General features: G+C 49.2%; 1 protein-coding gene and 3 pseudogenes across 1 annotated transcript in view; 3 read left to right on the top strand and 1 right to left on the bottom strand.

The window, feature by feature from the left end:
- Positions 1 to 836: 836 nt before the first annotated feature.
- On the top strand, positions 837 to 951 carry LOC136634004 (5S ribosomal RNA; annotated as a pseudogene).
- A 2,762-nt stretch (positions 952 to 3,713) lies between these two features.
- The window catches only part of SYT17 (synaptotagmin 17), a 40,587-nt gene continuing 28,553 nt past the window's right edge, over positions 3,714 to 15,747 (bottom strand). The window contains exon 8 of the mRNA XM_066609436.1: positions 3,714 to 7,198. Within this exon, the coding sequence (XP_066465533.1) occupies positions 7,002 to 7,198 (197 nt within the window). The 3' untranslated portion in view covers positions 3,714 to 7,001. The remainder of the gene's footprint in view (positions 7,199 to 15,747) is intronic.
- LOC136633812 (5S ribosomal RNA) lies at positions 10,582 to 10,695 on the top strand (annotated as a pseudogene).
- LOC136633954 (5S ribosomal RNA) lies at positions 10,837 to 10,959 on the top strand (annotated as a pseudogene).

The following is a 15,747-nucleotide window of genomic DNA, read 5'->3' on the forward strand; positions in this document are numbered from 1 at the left end:
GTGAAATCTTAAGGGGGGGACAGTCCTGCAGGAGCAGAGATGGAATTGTAACTCAAAAGAGATTTTGGAAGCCACGGGCAGCTGCAGGACTTGGCCTGTGCACATTTATCCTTCCTAACTGGACAAGAGGCACTTTTTTCAAGTGATGCTCCTCTTATATTGGGGGGGGGGGGGCGCAGAATCACTGACCCTTTTCACTCCAGCCCAGTGTATTGTCTAGTGGCTGTTTGTTCTGCACTTTTTCAGACTGTGAACCCTTTTGGGACAGGGAGGTGAGCCCCAAAGGCCTAGGGTCAAAAATCTTAGGAGTTCTGGAGTCTGCTGTTGGGGGTAAATGGAGTGTGGGTGTCAATGCATGCAGAGGGGATACATCAGAGGTTGGGCACTGGCTTAGGACTCATTTGACCAGATCACTCCCTGAACCCTAACTCAACACTGATCCAAATGTGCCACCGGGGGCAGGCTAGAGCGTCCAAATGTGGCAACGGGGGGGGGGGGGCAGTGCACTGTTTGTGTGGGTGTATACCAGTGGTTCCCAAACTGTGGGTCGCCACCCGATTTTTGGTGGGTCGGGAAGGCCCAAGCAGAGCCTCCCATGAAAACACTGGTGATGGAAAAATCAGATAAATAATCGCCTCAAGCCCTGAAGCTATTCAAAAATCAGATAGCTCAGCTCCTGAAGTTTGCAAGCTTGTATAAATATAGGGAGATATAAAGCATCTTTTTTTCTGGTTATTATTGCACATGCCCGATCTCGTCTGATCTCGGAAGCTAAGCAGGGTCAGGCCTGGTTAGTACTTGGATGGGAGACCGCCTGGGAATACTGGGTGCTGTAGGCTTATACCATAGTCTTTCCATGCCCGATCTCGTCTGATCTCGGAAGCTAAGCAGGGTCAGGCCTGGTTAGTACTTGGATGGGAGACCGCCTGGGAATACCGGGTGCTGTAGGCTTCTACCATAGTCTTTCCATGCCCGATCTCGTCTGATCTCGGAAGCTAAGCAGGGTCAGGCCTGGTTAGGACTTGGATGGGAGACTGCCTGGGAATACCGGGTGCTGTAGGCTTCTACCATAGTCTTTTGAGACTGAAGGTTGCCAACCAACCAAATAAAATTATTATTTCTTTCTAGATCTCTTTTTTAAAGTCTCACAAAACTTGTAGGTTCCCATGAGAGTGTAATTTTTAAAAGGGAGTCCTGGTGGTAAAAAGTCACTGGTGTATACATTCACATATGTTTTGATTCCAACAAAATGAAAAAAATTAAACTGAAAATCTAACTTTCTAAATATTTGTTTTCTGTCTGCTTAAGTTACAGCCCAATCCTAGGCCTGTCTACTCAGAAGTAAGCCCCACTACAGTCAATGGGGCTTCCTCCCAGGTATGTGTGGATAGGATTGCAGGTTTCAATAGGGCTGCAATCCTGCACCTACTAGTCTAGGAGTAAATTCATTGAACACAGTAGGACTGACTGCCAAGTAAACATGCCTGGGATTACACAGCAAAGGAGGTGAAAGACTGAGATCCCAAGGATGATCTAGGCTGCAATCCTATATGCACTTACCTGGGAGTAACTTCTATTGCACTAAATAGAGCTTACTTCTGAGTAGACACGCATAGGATTGTACTGAGAGTTACATAGGTTAGGCCCACCTTTAAAACAGCTTGGTAAGCTGAGTTTAACTGGCCCACCCCAGATTCCACCTTTGTGCAAGGCTGATAAAACTTACCTTCCACTTGTCTTGACACTTGGTCAATCCGTTTGGACACATGACTGTGCAGCAGAGGGGTCTGTATTAGGGCATGCTCTCCAGACACTGTCTTCCATGTATTTGTGGGCTGCAAGGTTTGCACAAGGTGAGCGGGAGGTCACCGGTAATTAGAAGAGGATTCCAGGGGTGACTGGGGATGACAGGTGGGTCAAGACACATTGACTCTGCAACTGTCAGGGGAGCAGAAACATCTTGCTTCTCTTAGGCCCTCAGGCTTTCCAAGACATCAAACACTTAGGGGGATGTCAAGAAGAGCATCCATAGCAGCGCATAGCAGCGTGATGAGGTAGGACCCAAGTGGTTCATTGTCGCATGAGCTCTTGCTCTTGGTTGCGTGGCTTAGATGATGGAACTTTGTCAGCTCAGCACCTATCAGATTGTAGCTGCAATCCTATCCACACTTTCCTGGGAGTAAGCCCTCCTGACTATGATGGGACTTATTTCTGAGTAGACATGCATTGGATTGGGCTCTGTAGGGCCCGACCCTGTAGGTGTGGCCCTTCATTGTAAACCAGAAGAAACACAGCTTCAGTGGAGTAGCTAAGGGGAGGGTGCTGGGGGCATCAATTGCCCCAGGTACCACACCTTGACAGGTGTTAAGGGAGTGCCTTTCGGAGGTCTTCTAAGGCCCACGGAGGTCGTGCGCAACCTCCCTGAGTCTCGGAAGGCCTCCTGGTGGCTTTAGAAAGGCACTTCTGGTGCCTCCTGGTGCCAGGAGGCCTTCTGAGATGGGGGGGGCGAATCACTGTACGGCTTCCAGCACTCAGCCGAGTCTTCCTCATTTTGAGACCCTTCTTTTATCGCTCTTCATTTTTATGTTCGTCATGAAGCCGCTTTCCTAGCTTGGAGGGGTTTTGCCAAAGGGTACGTTGGTTTAATAAACTCTGAACCCATTGGCTTGGGTTCTGTTGTCGAACCCGTGAGTTCCATTTCCTGTTTAAAAAAAAAGGGAGGGCCAACAGACTGCCAGTGTAGAAACTGTGGACAAGGAGCAGATGCCAATGGCCACAACTATTGCATCCTTTTGTATCATTATTGCTCTGGAGGGGCGGCCCTCTGATGAGTCCCCGTGGGACTATTAGTCCCCGCTCTTGGCTATTTATTGGAGCAGGGATGCCCAAACCCCGGCCCGGGGGCCACTTGTGGCCCTTAGGGGCTCCCAATTCGGCCCTCAGAGAGCCCCCAGTCTCCAATGAGCCTCTGGCCCTCTGGAGACTTGCTGGGGCCCGTGGTGGCCCGACGCAACTGCTCTCAGCATGAGGATGACTGTTCAACCTCTCACCTGAGCTGTGGGATGAAGGCTCCCTCCACTACGTGCTGTTTCACGTCTGTGATGCAGCAGTGGCAGCAAAGGAAAGGTTAGCCTTGCTTTGTGCAAGGCCTTTAATAGGCCTTGAGCTACTGCAAGACCTTCATCCAGTCATATAAGTTCAATCTATAATATATTCATTTATGTAAATTTATTCAAATTTGAAATGTAAATTAATTCATTTTTTCCCCGGCCCCCGACAGTGTGTCAGAGAGATGATGTGGCCCTCCTGCCAAAATGTTTGGACACCCCTGCATTGGAGGGAGGCCTGGGGAGCAATCATTGTCCTCCTGCCACCCTCCTTTTTTGCTCCATCTTCCCCACCTGCCACAGGAAGGAAGGAAGGAAGGGAGTCCCTGTCTTGAATATGGGGACAACCCCATTTTTTATTTAGGCAGCAAAATGTTTTGGGCCTCACTGGCTGAAATGACAGGGGAGGTGGGAAAGCCTGCTGGATAGACTGGATAGACGTTAGAATTTAGACCTGCATTCAGTTTTTTTTTATTCAGCCGAAGGCTTACTGGGTAGTCCTGAGCCAGTTCATGTCTAGGTCATCACGTCATTGGGTTGTCATAAAGACATCCGAAATGCGCAAACACACAAAGGCAAATTATATATACAATTTTAAAGCATCAATCTTGACACAAATAAACAGATCTTTATTTTTCCATATGCATATATACATCCTTAGACAATACGTCATGGGCAGGGAGAATGTACAGAAGCCTCCCAAAGAACTGACAGAATTTGAGGGTCACGGGGTTCACCCCGTTGCTTTAAAGAAAACAAAACAAAATACTATTATTCCTATGTATTTATTGCATGGATTTCTATCCTGCTTGCCTGCCTTCAAATAAATAAACGTGGCCACTGAAAATGACACAAGATGAGAGTGGTAGGCTGGTTTGAAGTAAGTTGGACAGAAGGGTGTGCGGTGTGTTGTGGGGGGATCCAAGACCTCAGCTGTGCCCGAGGACTCGTGTGTAGTGTGCATAACTAGGGCGGAGCCTGAGGGGCACCTGCCCCGGGGGGGGTGCTCTCCAAGGAGGCGTGAAGGCACCAGGGCCTCCACCCCCAGGGACAACCCAGAAGTGACATATCGCATAAGGTCATAATGTCTCTACCTAGGTGCCAGGACTTCTAGTTACACCTCTAGCAGCATGTGTGCCTTTTTCACATGGGATTTTAGTGCAATGATCTTGCACGGTGAACCTTGCCAGACGTATTGAGCTGAGAGGGCCTGAGGATGCGGTGAGCCATTGCAGATGACGGAAACCGGGTTGCAGTTATTTAGTTGTATCAAATGTTTAAGAAAAAAATTTTTTTTAAGGATACTTTTAAAGCACAGGACTACAGTGTGCTCTTATCCTTGTCAGTAAGCAAGAATACGATTCTTTCCTTGGGAGCAGCTAGAGGGAATTCTACCTGCACACTTTCTTTTATATAGTCACACGTAGAAGGACTAAAAGTTTATTCAAAAACAAAAGCAAAAAACAGCTGAATATTCTAATAAGGGTCCTAGAACATCCCCAAGGGATGTAGCTCAGTAATTTTCAACCGGTGTGCTGTGGCACTTGGTGTGCCATGAAAAATACGCAGGTGTGCCCAGGGAATTTGGAGCACAGTACTTGAAAAAATAGCTGAAAAACTCTTCTGGGTTCTGCAGCACTATTTTTTAGGGCAACTGTCAGGCTTTAAGAACATAAGAAGAGCCCCACTGGATCAGGCCAAAGGCCCATCTAGTCCAGCTTCCTGTATCTCACAGTGGCCCACCAAATGCCCCAGGGAGCCCACAAGACAACAAGAGACCTGCATCCTGGTGCCCTCCCTTGTCAGCTGAACATAAGAGCCCCACTGGATCAGGCCAAAGGCCCATCTAGTCCAGCTTCCTGTATCTCACAGTGGCCCACCAAATGCCCCAGGGAGCACACAAGACAACACACACAATCTGCATTCGGGTGCCCTCCCCTGCATCTGGCAATCAGAGGCAGCCTGCCTCTAAAACCAAGAGCTTGCACATACCTACTATGACTTGTAACCCTTTCTTCCTTTGAGAGCTGGGAGCTGGCGGAGGAAGAGGGACACACCATTCATTACTACAGACAGTAGCCCCCAAAACAGAGCCGCAGAACCCAGAAGAGCCTCCCGCAAGCTGGAAGTGACATCGTCGGAGGCAAAAGACCATAGAGAAGACCAACCCTGACTCTACTGCTCCATTCCAAGAACAACGAATTTGTGGTTAGAACCAGGGGTGTGGCTGGGGCAGCACGCAAGTGACGGGGGCAGAGCCAGTGGAGGGGAAGGGTCCAGTAAGCACACGGATGCTCAAACCCAAAGGAAAACCTGAGGCATGTATGCAGAAGGGTCACTGATACAGGAACGCTCAGTTGGTCCTGAGCAAACCATAAAAAGATCATTAAATTAATGAAGAATGGGTTCTTTTGCACACCGGATTATTCAAAATCATCATGTTGTTCCTGCCCGGTCATACCCTACAGCTTCTAAACATCCATGGAGCTGCTTCTGGGGGGACAATCAGCCATAATCTCAGAGCATCTGCTGTGCATGAAGGCGCTTCCAGGTTCAATCCTTGGCCCCTTCAGATCGAACTAGGAAAGGCCCCTCACCCAGTGGTTTTCAAACTGTACATCCGTGGCCCACCAGTGGGTCACGATCCAATTTTTGGTAGTTTTTTGAAAGTGACAGGGTTGATTAGGCTATGTGCATCAAAGGTTAAACAGCCTGCTATTTTTTTTGGGGGGGGGGGGGGGTGCACTGCTGCCTAATCACCATTACAGCCACAGAGGCTTTAATGGCTGGTAAAGCAAAACTTTGTTTTTCAGGTGGGTCCCGATGCTAAAAAGTTTGGGAACCACTGCCCTAGCCTAAAACCCTAGAGAGCCACTGCCAGCATAGGCTGGCAATTCTAGACAGACTTTCCTAGGTGTAAGCCCCACTGAACACAATGGGACTTACTTCGATGCCTTGGAGCGTGCTGTGAGATAGATGAGACTGGCTTGGGATAAGGCAGATTCCTCCATGCAAACAAACAGGGCCGTTCGCACCCACGCACCCCAGCTCATTGCCTACGTGTGGGGCTCTGGAGCAAGCACAAAAGCCTCTTCCCCTGGAGAAGCTCCACTGAAATTGAGACAGCCTGCTCAACAGCTTGTGGACTCCGGCTACATTAAAGGCCCAGCAGAGGTTCTTTTGACGGGTGCAATTCACCTTCGATTTGCATTATACAACATCTCTAGTGAGAGTCGGTCCGACAAGCCTGTGGCCTGCGTGACTTTTCGACTAGACGTGCGGCTCCAGACACAGAACCCCTCGCACTCTGAGTTTGTTATGCTAGCACAAGGACAAAAACTGGATTTCTAGACAGGGATTTCACCATACTCTACTGCTAAACAACTGCCCTAGGCTCTAGCCTAATTTACCACACATTCACTAAAAGAGAACATCCAATACGACTGATGGGCTCGGCGACACGTACGGTTAAGGTGCAATAGAGGCAACCGAAAAAAGCTTCCACAGGACTCGGCATGTTCACTGCTAACCAGCCTGAGATTTGCATGAGACTTTACACAGCGGGCAAAAGAATCTTAAAATGTACGTATTTAAACAGCCGCTCTCCGGAACGGTCTCCACTTTCGGACAAGGCCACACTGAGAGTGCGGCGGCCGGAACAAGTGGGAAGATTCCCCCTCGGTGCCACCGGGCGAGTGATTCTGAGAAAATAAATCTACGGAATGCATGACAACGGTTGTGCCGAGGCACAGAGGCGGACAGCATCGGTAGCTGTAAACCGTTGCTTTTGATTTCACGGGGTGTGAATTGTGTGGTGACGGTTGTGTTGAGCGTGTGCAGTCCCTTGGGTGGTTTGCTTGGTGGTCGGCTGGCGACGTCGTCAGCCCGCAATCCTCACGTCGTCTCCAGAGAAGCTGGTGAGACGCGGTCGCATTCTGCCCGGGACCGGAGGCTGTGCCACTGTTCCACCGCCGTCCGGTGAGAATTGAGCATCCGCCTCCAGTGTTTCGACTCCGGGGAGCCGGTGGAGTACTGGCCGATCACTATGCGCCCGATGAAGTCGTTGCTGCTTTTCACGTTGTGTCCGTAGACTGTAGAGGACAAACACAACAAACACAGACTTAAAGACTGCCATCTTGGGAACGGCAGCAACCAATCCCAGTCGGGGATCCGCCATTGATTTGCAGAGAGCGGAGGCAATGCTCTCCTGCTGTTCGTCACACCAAATTAATGGCGCTGCCCCTGCTGCAAAACCAGGCCAGGAACCAGAAACTTTTTTTTTTTTAAGGCAGACTGGCAAGGGAGCACCCACTTCTGTTTTACCTCTTCCTACTCCCCGGATTTGAAAAGGAAAAAGGGACCAGAGCAGTAGAGGTAGAGAAGAGTGTTGGCCTAGAGTGCACTGGAGATACTCTAGCCCACCACTCGACTCTCCTCTATATTGCTTCATAAGAACCTAAGTAGAGCCCCACTGGATCAAACCAAAGGCCCATCTAGTCCAGCTTCCTGTTATCTCCCAGTGGCCCATCACATGGCTCAAGGAGCACACAAGACAACAAGAGGCCTGCATCGTGGTGCCCTCCCTTGCATAAGGCCTCTTCTTCTCTGTTCCCTTCTTCCTGTGCAGGGAGCAGGAGGGAAGATGGCTAGCATGACGCTGGGCAAGTAGGTGGAGGTATTTGGGGCAACCCCTCAGATTCCAGGAGGTCTTGGGCACGCCCTTATATGCAGCAGACGTTTACAGAGAAAACCTTTCCTTCTAATGGCGAATGCATTAAAGGACATCTACAAAAGTAAATGGGAACAGACTCCCCACAAGTGGTGTGCAGCAACAGATTGTATAACTGCATTACCTGCAATTTCTAGTCTGCCCAGGGCACAGTGTTTGATGGATATTTTCTAGCTTGAGTAGGCAAATGGCTAGGATTTGGACAGGGGTCTTGCATTGCTACTGCTGCCCACACTCTCAACTGAATCAGACACTGGGCAGGGCTATAAGGCCTTCTGATGGCCCGGGGTCCTTGGTCAGTGACTTGATCAACCCCCAACACACATGTGCTGCTTCGCCCCAGCGGCACAGCCAATGCATCTAGTTCCCGGTGGCACAAAAAATTTTAACACCCCCATAATCCATACCCCATAACACCCCCCAATTTTAACAGCCCCCTACAACATCTTAGAGGCCCCTGAAAATTGCAAGTGCCCTTCAAAAGCTCTAAGACACCCCCACAAGGCTTCGTACCCAGGGCAATGTACCCCTACTGCCTCCCCTTAGCTATGCCATTGCTTCACCCCACCACGTCCCAGACAGGTCCTTGCCAACAGCAGCAAGACCCGCACGAGAAAGAAAAAAAAAAAAACAAGGACTCATGCAAGACCTGTCTACTTGTAAGGGTGAATGACGCTAAAGACAGCCAATGTAATATTCTTCAAAAGAGCAACCGCTCTTCCGACAAGCCTTCATTTCCAATTGCTTGCCAGCTATGACTCACCCTGGTGATAATTATTATCATTCCTGATCTACAGCAAAGGATCAAGCACATTCCACCCTTCCATGTCTACAAAGCCCCTATTTTAAGTCATTAATCATGAGATGTACTTGTTTAAAAAAACACACACAACTTATGGGGGGGGAATCACCTCCCCCAGTCACAGCTGAAATAAAATGTGCCACTCGGGAGCATAAAGACTCCCTGGGGACAGAGATGATAAAGCAAAAGACTGTGTAGGAGGGAACCCCTAAGAAGCTGGACAAATTCCTTTAGGCAGCAAAAGCCCAAGGATTCCTTTATTCATCAGCATGGCACTGCTTTTTTGAGATTTTATTTTACAAACCAGCCCTTGGGTGTAATCTTATGGCCATATATTCTCACCAGGCTCTGTGCTTCGGGGTGGATCCAAGGGAGCGCCATTGGTGCATGGCCCTCCCAAACAGTCTCGTCAGCGGGGATGGGTACCTGCTGGGATGGGGAGGAAAGTTGAGGCATGGGGGGGGCACCACTGTGGGGAGCAAAGCCGAGGCCCCAGGGAGGAATTACTGGTGGGGGGATGAGAGTGCAGTCAGGATGGGAGCCCAGGTCTTCCCAGCAGGTAGCTATACAAGTCCGGATAGGAGCCCAGGTCACAGTAAGTATTGGGTTCCCTGTTATTTGTAGTTACAGTATCTGTGGGGCAGCCCAGGATCATATCCCTCGCAGATATGGGGGGATGCCTGTATGAAGTGAACTCTGCTGGAAGTAGCCAGGAACCGATTTGTCCTTATGATGGCTGACACAGCCTAACATGGCTTTTGAAATGTGTTGGCAACCTTCAGTCTCGAAAGACTCTGGTATCGCGCTCTGAATGGTGGTTCTGGAACAGCGTCTAGTGTGGCTGAAAAGGCCGATTCGGGAGTGACAATCCCTTCCACACCGGGAGCAAGTGCAGTCTGTCCCTGGCCTGTCTCCCTGGCTATGGGCCTTCCTTCTTTGCCTCTTTGCCTCAGACTGTTGGCCAAGTGTCTCTTCAAACTGGGAAAGGCCATGCTGCACAGCCTGCCTCCAAGCGGGCCGCTCAGAGGCCAGGGTTTCCCACCTGTTGAGGTCCACTCCTAAGGCCTTCAGATCCCTCTTGCAGATGTCCTTGTATCACAGCTGTGGTCTACCTGTAGGGCGCTTTCCTTGCATGAGTTCTCCATAGAGGAGATCCTTTGGGATCTGGCCATCATCCATCTTTTGAAATCGTGCATGGAAATGTGGGGAAATTAAGCAACTCTAAATAACCAGCATGCCACTTTTTTGGGGGGGGGGGAAGGGGGTCATAATCAACATGCCTCCTTTCTGAACGTGTAAGGGTTTGCTGTACAATTGAATTTTTACACACATGCACATACCCCTTGGAGTCCGAATAATAGGAAAATGAATTCTCTGCATGGGTTACAGGGCGGGAGAGACGGTGCCAAATTAGCAGCCCTTTGGAAAGGCCTCAGAAAAGCTGGGGAAATGGCACATAACACACTAGGGGGCTCTTCCACTTCCATTAGCATAAAAATAAGATCTGCTGAGTTTATCGTGTCTGTGCTTGAAGAATGTGCACTTACAAGCTATAAAAGCAGGATTTTTCCTGGTTTTTGTGCCTACTAAGTGCGGGAGCCTTAGCCCGTCTCCCAACACACTCCTGCCTGTGACCCTGACTCACCCAGCTTCTGAACCCTCAGCCCCTTTTCTCCTTTCTTACAAGGCTGTTGTACGAACTTTTTGGATGCAAAGTGCTTCACAGAATCATAGAGTTGGAAATGACGCTCAAGGTCATCTAGTCCAACCCCTGTGCATAGCAAGAAATCCTCCTAGAGCGTCTCTAGCAGGTGCCCTCGAGCCTCTGCTGGAAGATCTCCAGTGCTTTGAACTGGATAGAAAGGAGAACCACGGAAGACCTTCATTCACACTTTAATATATACACACTCACACACACACGCATATCCAGTCTTCTCCACCACATCAACTGTTACCCTGCACATGCCCGATCTCATCTGATCTCGGAAGCTAAGGAGGGTCAGGCCTGGTTAGTACTTGGATGGGAGACCGCCTGGGAATACCAGGTGCTGTAGGCTTATACCATAGTCTTTCCATGCCCAATCTCGTCTGATCTCGGAAGCTAAGCAGGGTTAGGCCTGGTTAGCACTTGGATGGGAGACCGCCTGGGAATACCGGGTGCTGTAGACTTATACCATAGTCTTTCGAGGCTGAAGGTAGCCAACCGTCTCCCTATACTGGACACTATCTCCCGATCTCGTCTGATCTCGGAAGCTAAGCAGGGTCAGGCCTGGTTGGCACTTGGATGGGAGACCGCCTGGGAATACCAGGTGCTGTAGGCTTATACCACAGTCTTTCGAGACTGAAGGTTGCCAACCATTAGGACGCTGCTCCAGCCTACCGGTGCACAAGCCTCCTACAACACATTCCCCAAGGGCCTCTCTCTCTCTCTTTTGCTGCATGTTTTTCTATTTCATATTTTAAGAGCCTGTAAATAATTTACACTTGCCAAGCCTGCCACTGCCCAGAAGACAGACAAACAAAATGCTTCCACGCTGCCCTCGTCTGCCTGCGGCTCAGGAAAATATAACCACAGGGAGGTGAGCGCATCCTGGGAGGACTATTTCCCTTCCACAGAAGTCCACCGGCTCTCACTGCAGTTCGAAATGCAGGGTCACCCCTTGCTTATTCAACACCAGAGGTAGATGGCCACAAGGTCAAACAGTATACAGCGGTTCCATCTTTGCCACCTCCTCAAACGATGCAGCCCCACAAGAATGCTCTGTGTCCTTTCTCTCCTATGCCTAAAACTATCTCCTGGAACACTTGCATGACGGTCTCTCTTGTCTCCGACTGCCTTCCAATCCTTCCTTAGAAACTGACCTTTGTTTGCAAAACCTTGGGCATTTTCTGTTGGTCCTTCCCCCCCTCCCCCAACTATAACCAAGCGACATGCAAGAGGGACAACCATATATTCTCTCCCTGTGCACTCCTGCTTTCATTTTCCTCCCCTTTCTCTGCTGTTTGTGCCTAGATTGCAAGTCCCTTGGGGCAGGGAGCTGCCCTTTCATTCTCCATAAAGAGAGATGGGTGAGAACGGTTTTATTTTTTCCAAGGATTTCAGTGCTCTCCAGAAGGCAGAAGCGCAGAAAGTGCTGTTATGTGTTTTTATTCAAAATCTACATTATAAGTATAAATTATAATCACTTTAAAAGGGTACTACTAGGTAGGTGTACTCTAGGTACATGGACTCTTCGCTCACAACAGGAGAGGAAACTGAATGCTTTCCACATGCGCTGCCTCCAATGCATCCTCGGCATCACCTGGCAGGACAAAGTTCCAAACAACACAGTCCTGGAACGAGCTGGAATCCCTAGCATGTATTCACTGCTGAAACAGAGACGCCTGCGTTGGCTCTCACGTCATGTCGTGAGAATGGATGATGGCCGGATCCCAAAGGATCTCCTCTATGGAGAACTCATGCAAGGAAAGCGCCCTACAGGAAGACCACAGCTGCGATACAAGGACATCTGCAAGAGGGATCTGAAGGCCTTAGGAGTGGACCTCAACAGGTGGGAAACCCTGGCCTCTGAGCGGCCCGCTTGGAGGCAGGCTGTGCAGCATGGCCTTTCCCAGTTTGACGAGACACTTGGCCAACAGTCTGAGGCAAAGCGGCAAAGAAGGAAGGCCCGTAGCCAGGGAGACAGACCAGGGACAGACTGCACTTGCTCCCGGTGTGGAAGGGATTGTCACTCCCGAATCGGCCTTTTCAGCCACACTAGACGCTGTTCCAGATCCACCATTCAGAGGGCGATACCTTAGTCTTTCGAGACTGAAGGTTGCCAACACTAGGTAGGCGTATCGGCAGATGCAGCCACAGTTGTTACCCATGCACCCTTTCCCAATAAATAATAAATAAAAACCAAATAAAATGGTTTTTTTGTGTGGATTTTGAAAGTTTTTTAGGGGGGGGGAGTTGTACAAAATTGAGAAGTGCAGGTAGATGTATTTTTATTTCGTTATCACTGTTTTCACCCACCTCTATCCATAAAGTGCAGTGCGCTGAGCAATCGTTGAAAATGGTGAATAAGTGCAGAGATGGGATGAAAAACAAATTTTAAAAATCAAGGAACAGAATTAGAACAGTCCCATGTTCTTTCGTGAAAAAGACAGGGGTAAGTATATTGGGGCACCTTGAAAGGCGATCAAATCTATCATAGCACAAAGTATTTGCAGACTGCAGTCCATCTCAAACATGTGCACGGTTTGAAATCCTCGGCAGGCCCGGGGTGGGTGAGCGAACATACTCACACAGGTACAGAGAAAGTCATCTGAAAACAGGCGCATCCAATAGCAGGAAACAAAAGGGGCCTCACCTGGCAACGCGCTCAGATGTACCAAATAACCATGGCAATGACTCACAGCAACAGCAATGGAGGATAACGATGTATTGGGGGTGCCATGTTAATTAACTCGACAAAGGGACAAACTATTGATCCTTATTCAGATCAGAGACACTAGAATCAAAACACGGCTGGAAAATCCCAGTCAGCCGCTTCACGTCCTGCTCACAGGGAAGGATTCGATGCACAGAGCCAGGGAAGTTAAAGGTGAATATGTGTCACAAAGTGAAGCGCATACCTCTCGGTTCCTGCGATTCACACTAATTCAGAACGGGATCCTGAAGGCCAAACCGAATGGTGGCTAGTGGGTAACAGCAGACTGGAAAAATTTCCACAAAGAATTCATCTGTATATTGGAATCTAGCCTCAGAGCAAGCCCGGAGTTGTCCTAAAGACAGGGCTTCTGAGCATACACAGAGCTCTTTTCCCTCCCTGACGTGAATGAACCCTTGCCATTGACCATTCTCCTTGCCCCCCCCCCCACACACACACTAAGGGGCAAATCTTTCAGATGGGAAGACTGCAGCTCTCATTCTCTCCTGTTTGTAGTACAGCTCCAAGGCAAGCTCCTATATTGTCTTGCCACTGTGGGATTTTCCAAACAGGTGCTGCTTTCTGGTAAATAACTGGAAATAGCTTACAGGCATTTAAAAAAGACTGTCAATAGATAATAAGGATGCTAAGTGCGACTTTCGCCAATGGAAATGGGCAGGGGCGTAGCTATGCCATTTGACATCCAGGGGCATAAAAAATGTTTAACACCCTCCCTGGCACATCTGGTTTTTTGCTGAAATCAGAAGCAAAAAGAGGGTGCTTTTCTAATGCAGAACTTTGAAGGTCTTCCGAAGCTCAGGAAGGCCATGCATGGCCTCTTTGGGCCTCAGAAAAGCACCCCCTGATACCTCCCAGCTGTGGCACCTGGGGCAACTGACCCCCCCCCTTAGCTACACCTCTGGAAATGGGTTTGGCTGAGTAGGGGCACACCTGTCGGGTCTGATCCTGGGCATGTCTAGATAGGACTGTGGAAGATCCCTGCTTGGAACCCCAGACAGCCACAGCCAGTCACTGAGTAGCCGTTACCCAACAAGACAGATCCATGTACTGACTCAAGCAGAAGGCGGCTTCCTGTTTACAACCCAGCTCAAATGGAAGGCCCAGATTGCATTTGGCGTCCTTTGTTGCAAAACGAGATCCCATGCGGCACGTAGTGAGGCTTAACCTACACTGAATCCGCTTCATCCCTCCTGGATTCCATCTTTGGACTGCTATAAACTGAAGATGGAGGGGGGGGCTCTCTCACCATGCCATGTCGAACACCCCTCCTCCTTTGGAGATACTTAACAGAATCTGAACACTTCCTTCACATTTTGCTTTGTTTTGATTGATGCAGAACAGGTCAGTCTCCAAAAGCTGTGGCACCACTGTGAGGATGTCCCTTATCTAGGGAGAGCTAATCCCCCCTCCAAAAAAAAAAAAGCTTGGACTTACTTTCTGAAATGCCTGCAACACTGGCTTTGGCCACCAGATGTCCTCCTCCAGGCAACGCTTCCCTTCCATGTCCACCCCTCCCAGCATCCCTATTTATTTATTTTTCACACTTTTATAGCACCCTTCCTCCACGGAGCTCAAGGTGGTATACAAGGTTCTTTCCATCCTCTTTGTCCTCACAACAACCCTGTCAGGTAGGTGAGGCTAAGAGAGAATGACTGGCCCAAGGTCATCCAGGAAGCTGAGCAGAGATTTGAACTGGGATCTTCCAGGACTAAGTCCAACTCCCGAACCACTACACCATCCTGGCTATTGTATGGGGAAAGGGTTACATTGACCCCACCTTCTCCTGGAGCATGGGGCCCTCTTGATCCAAGTGTCTCCTCCTTGACCTGGATCAGGCTAGCCCCAAGAGGTTAGTGCAGGCCATACATGCATCAGGTTCAGTAAAAACAAGGCAGAAAATTGCAGGAATTAACTATCCCCTAATTGTCCCAACTGGGTTGAGAATGACCCTAGGCTAATCGCTTCTCCTTGCTAACTCAGGCACAAGAAGACAGACAGGACAAGGACTTGGGAGGAGCCTATTCAAGAAGCCTAAGCACACGTTCAGGGCCTCAAACCTTCTACAGGCAGGGGGTTGAACTAGATGATCTCATGTATCACTTCCAACTCTATGTTTGGACATTGGTGGCCAACCTTTCAACTTTAGGGCTCCTGGACCTTTTAACAATTATGTAGAAGAGAGAATTTCAGCAAGTGCAGCTTGTCGTCTCGCAGATGAGAAACTGCACTTGCTGACATTCTCTACACAATTTTCTCTAGCCCACCCCTGAGCTAAGAAAACACAAGGACCAGTGTCCAAAAACTAAATATATGCCAGTGAAGCAAATCCTCTTAATAAATCAATGATTATCAGCCAGCTTGGCAACATCTCACCGTTTTTGGAATAATGAACTGCTTCCCCCCCCCACTTTTCTTTCTTCCACAGCAAGGTATTAGGACGTTCTGATGAGACGGGACATGGGCTGGGGAGGGCCTCTTTGGTGGAAAGAGGTCATTCAAAGCAGGCCCTTTGACACCTGACAGGGTGGCATTCAAGACAGGGACACAAGCTCCACAATTAATTACAGCCTTTCCTGCTGAGGAACATTCCCCCTGCATGCTGGGCGAGATTTACATTGTTGATGAGCTTCACTTTGGTTATGAAGTGTTTGGAAACAAGCTAATTGTTCTGCC

The sequence above is a fragment of the Tiliqua scincoides genome, chromosome 13, assembly GCF_035046505.1.
Source record: "Tiliqua scincoides isolate rTilSci1 chromosome 13, rTilSci1.hap2, whole genome shotgun sequence".
NCBI classification, from domain to species: domain Eukaryota; kingdom Metazoa; phylum Chordata; class Lepidosauria; order Squamata; family Scincidae; genus Tiliqua; species Tiliqua scincoides.